Source organism: Trachymyrmex septentrionalis, unplaced genomic scaffold (genome assembly GCF_001594115.1).
Source record: "Trachymyrmex septentrionalis isolate Tsep2-gDNA-1 unplaced genomic scaffold, Tsep1.0 scaffold22, whole genome shotgun sequence".
Lineage (NCBI taxonomy): Eukaryota > Metazoa > Arthropoda > Insecta > Hymenoptera > Formicidae > Trachymyrmex > Trachymyrmex septentrionalis.
In genome coordinates, this window is record NW_017305375.1 from 4466650 (window position 1) to 4469977 (window position 3328).

General features: G+C 38.6%; 2 protein-coding genes across 5 annotated transcripts in view; one reads left to right on the forward strand and one right to left on the reverse strand.

Moving 5' to 3' along the window:
• LOC108748320 (RNA-binding protein Musashi homolog 2-like) overlaps positions 1–3328 on the forward strand; it is a 91752-nt gene that overhangs the window by 83374 nt on the left and 5050 nt on the right. The window contains 1 exon segment of the mRNA XM_018486379.1: positions 2942–3182. Within this exon segment, the coding sequence (XP_018341881.1) occupies positions 2942–3182 (241 nt within the window).
• Positions 1–3328, reverse strand: part of LOC108748323 — a 70419-nt gene that overhangs the window by 34788 nt on the left and 32303 nt on the right. For 3 of the 4 annotated variants that reach the window (XM_018486384.1, XM_018486386.1, XM_018486383.1), the window contains exons 3-4: positions 2081–2172; positions 1502–1577 (exon numbers count right to left, since the gene is read on the reverse strand). In XM_018486384.1, the coding sequence (XP_018341886.1) occupies positions 1502–1577; positions 2081–2172 (168 nt within the window). Of the gene's footprint in view, positions 1–1174; positions 1392–1501; positions 1578–2080; positions 2173–3328 lie in introns of those variants that run through there. The other variant, XM_018486382.1, reaches the window with a different exon arrangement.

Genomic DNA, 3328 nt, shown 5'->3' on the forward strand with positions numbered 1-3328 from the left:
CCCCCTCCCCGCCGTGGCTCTCCTCCGACCGTCCACCCCCCGCTGCTACACGGCGCACCCCGCTGTCCCGTCCACTCGCCGTCCTCTCTCTCTCTTCCCCTCGCGCGCACCCTCGCTTGTACGGCCGCAACGCCGTCGGTGCTGGCGGTGAATGTACGACGCGTTACGACGCTGGAATCCTGAGGGAAAAGGCATCGCGACGGCACGGTATATCTCCGGTTAGATATACACGACGGAACGACCATAGTTTCTCTTAGTTTCGTACGTATCTCTCGAGTCACATGCGAGACGCAGGATGGGCGAGTCCACGCTAGTACTGCTCGTGATATGGGATATTGGTTTGTTACTCACGATATATACGAGATATCTTTCTAACTGAAAGAAAAGAAGGGATGTATCGGACGTGCGTAAAGCGCGCGCTGAACGTCTGCGGCTACGTGGAAAGGATAAAATTTTGCGCCCGTCTTTTAAAATTTGGTCGGATGTAAAAATGAAAATAATTTTATCGCACCGCGTCAAAATAAATAATTGCACAGGAGCTCAAGCATGAGGAGCTACAAAATGCTACATAAAGTGTTTTGACATTTTATCAATTTGGGCTATAACAATATTTTTGATAGTTGAACAAAATTATTTTCAGATTTGTATTTAGCTTACATTTTTAAATTCCTTAAAACTGTACAGTCTCAATTATCTTTGCTACGGCAATATTCGTGATACGACAATTGTCATTATTATTTGGATACAGCATAAGCAAAAGACAAAATAATTCTATGAAAGATACCGCAGTATAGCGTTGCACTTTTATTTTGCATTTGATCAAGAATTAAATTATGTTACGCGAAACGATTTCGTAATGTATTAATTAAGGAGACGGAGATTCTTCGGAGTAAAACAATGTAACAGATTTTGAAACGCGATAAACATAGTATATTTGTGACACGGCCATAACACGAATTATTTAACGACGCCGAATATAAGCGAATATAGACAAGACAGCTATAACGCGATACGCAATTAATCGATATAATTGTAAAAATAATTAATCAAGGTTAAGGATAGCAATATGACATCGTTGTCAGAATTAATCTCGTTTTATAATAACAAACATCACAAGTGACACGTAATTCTACAGATTACGTGCACGTTGCTTTTAATTAATTACTTTAACTGAATGTTTTACATCAGGCGTAATAATTGATTAAATATTGGCGCTCATCCGTGTCTCTAGATATTAAATGTAAGCGCGTTCGGCGGCAACAGCGAACGGTCGGAGATTTATGGATATTGCGAGAGACAGGGTATGGACGGATACATTGTTTTTCCTTTCTCATGAGATTATCGATTATTCTCACACGCAGCTTGGACGAAACGAGAATACTATCTAAAAACTGATTTCATGAGAAATAAAATTTTATGAAAATATCGAAAGTAACTATTGCAAAATGGTTTTTATATTGTAAATGTCAGGAATAAAAACGCATTTATTTTGTGAACTTACCTTCAAACTACGAGGATTCCGCAGGTCGTAAAATCTCGGTACCGACGGAATTTCGAATCTTTGATAAGCGGTCGGCCTAAAAGACGATAATATCCGCTTATACTTGGAAAGATACATAGGTATTTATTCTCGCGTGCAGTTTTTGTGATTTACATAAATCCTGACGAATGCGTAAAAATTGCAAATGCGAAAGAGCAATAGAACGAGGAACGTTATTTCCCGTTTTTACTTAAATCCTGTGATAAAAATATTTATATATATATATTTTTTTTATTACGGACCGCTTGACATATTACACGGCATAAGTAAAAGTTCCTCGTAAGTAGACATAAAACATGGCAGTGCCAAGGTCGTTAGCTCTCGGTAGACACAGTGACCTTAACACATCGGCGCTATACATAGAATGTAGATTGCTTACAGGAATAGACGGACCGCGCTATATTTTCCGTCCAAGTTCCAGGGTTTGCTGACGCGATCGTTTTGCGAAATGATATATTATTTTTACACTTGTCGCGCGAGACAGAGCGACTTGTTTCACTTTAACGTCGGTCCGGAAGAACCATAGAATCCACTACTTACTGAATGTCAATCGTACTAACGAAGAATCTATGGTAGACCATGGAGGGTATGACGACCATCATGCAAACGTTGAGCAAGACGAGCGGTATCAACTGAAACAAGAAAAATATACGAGCACGAGCTCTTAATAAAACTGCCGATATTTGTAAGATGTTTATCGCCATCTGCACGAACGCTTTTCCCAAGGAAGGGCTACAGAATATAATAAATAGAAATCCGTCTGCATTTAACACGATGTATAATTTAATTTGCTCACGAATATATTAGCATTAAATTACTTTAACACAAACGCTTTGCAATTAAAAATGTTCATCTTTATATATCACAAGAAAAAAATGTATGTAGGAAAAATATCATATATATAGAAAAAATGATATATTAACAATGTTATATAAGTCAACAGTAGTTTAACTAAAAATAATCGTGTTAATTCTTTAATAGTATCTATTAATAATAAAATAAGTTATATATATATTCTTGTCATGTTCTTGTTTTTTTAATAAAATGTTATTTGTTTCATTAATATTGTTATTGAATAAACAATATTATTTTCAGTTAAATTGCTGTTGGCTAATGCTGTGTTAATATAACATTATTTCCCTTTTCATGTTTAATATATATGTATAATTTGTACATAAATAATATATATAAGTGTGTATGTGTGTGTAATACGTATAATATATAATTTTTGCCTTATTGCAAGAAATAAGGAATCGATACTGTGTGTTTTAAAAAAAATTTGTATAAAATCATAACGTTCAGTAGCTAACTTTTAGTACAAAGACTAACACGAGCCGGAACGCCACGTGGATTTTTGCTTGACCGCAAATGGACTTACGATCGATTTATTTTTGTTCGCAGCGCCGGCATGGAGGCAACAAACGGCGCGATCGAGCACGACTTCCACAACACGTTGGTGCCGATAAACGGTAGCCATTCAGGCAGCTCCGGCAGGAGTACGCCGAACGGCGGCGACCCGGCGCCGGGCAAGCTTTTCGTGGGCGGCCTTTCCTGGCAGACGAGCAGCGAAAAGCTGCGGGAATATTTTAACATGTTCGGCACTGTTACCGATGTCCTCATCATGAAGGATCCGATGACGCAGGTCGGTCTACCTATCTGAGCATAACTCTCGGCTTACTCGCCCGATCAATTACGGTTTATTTATTGTACGAGGTTGTTCTCGCGCGTATGTGTGTGTGTGTGTGTGTGTGTGTGTGTGTGTGTGTGTGTGTGTGTGTGTGTGTGTGT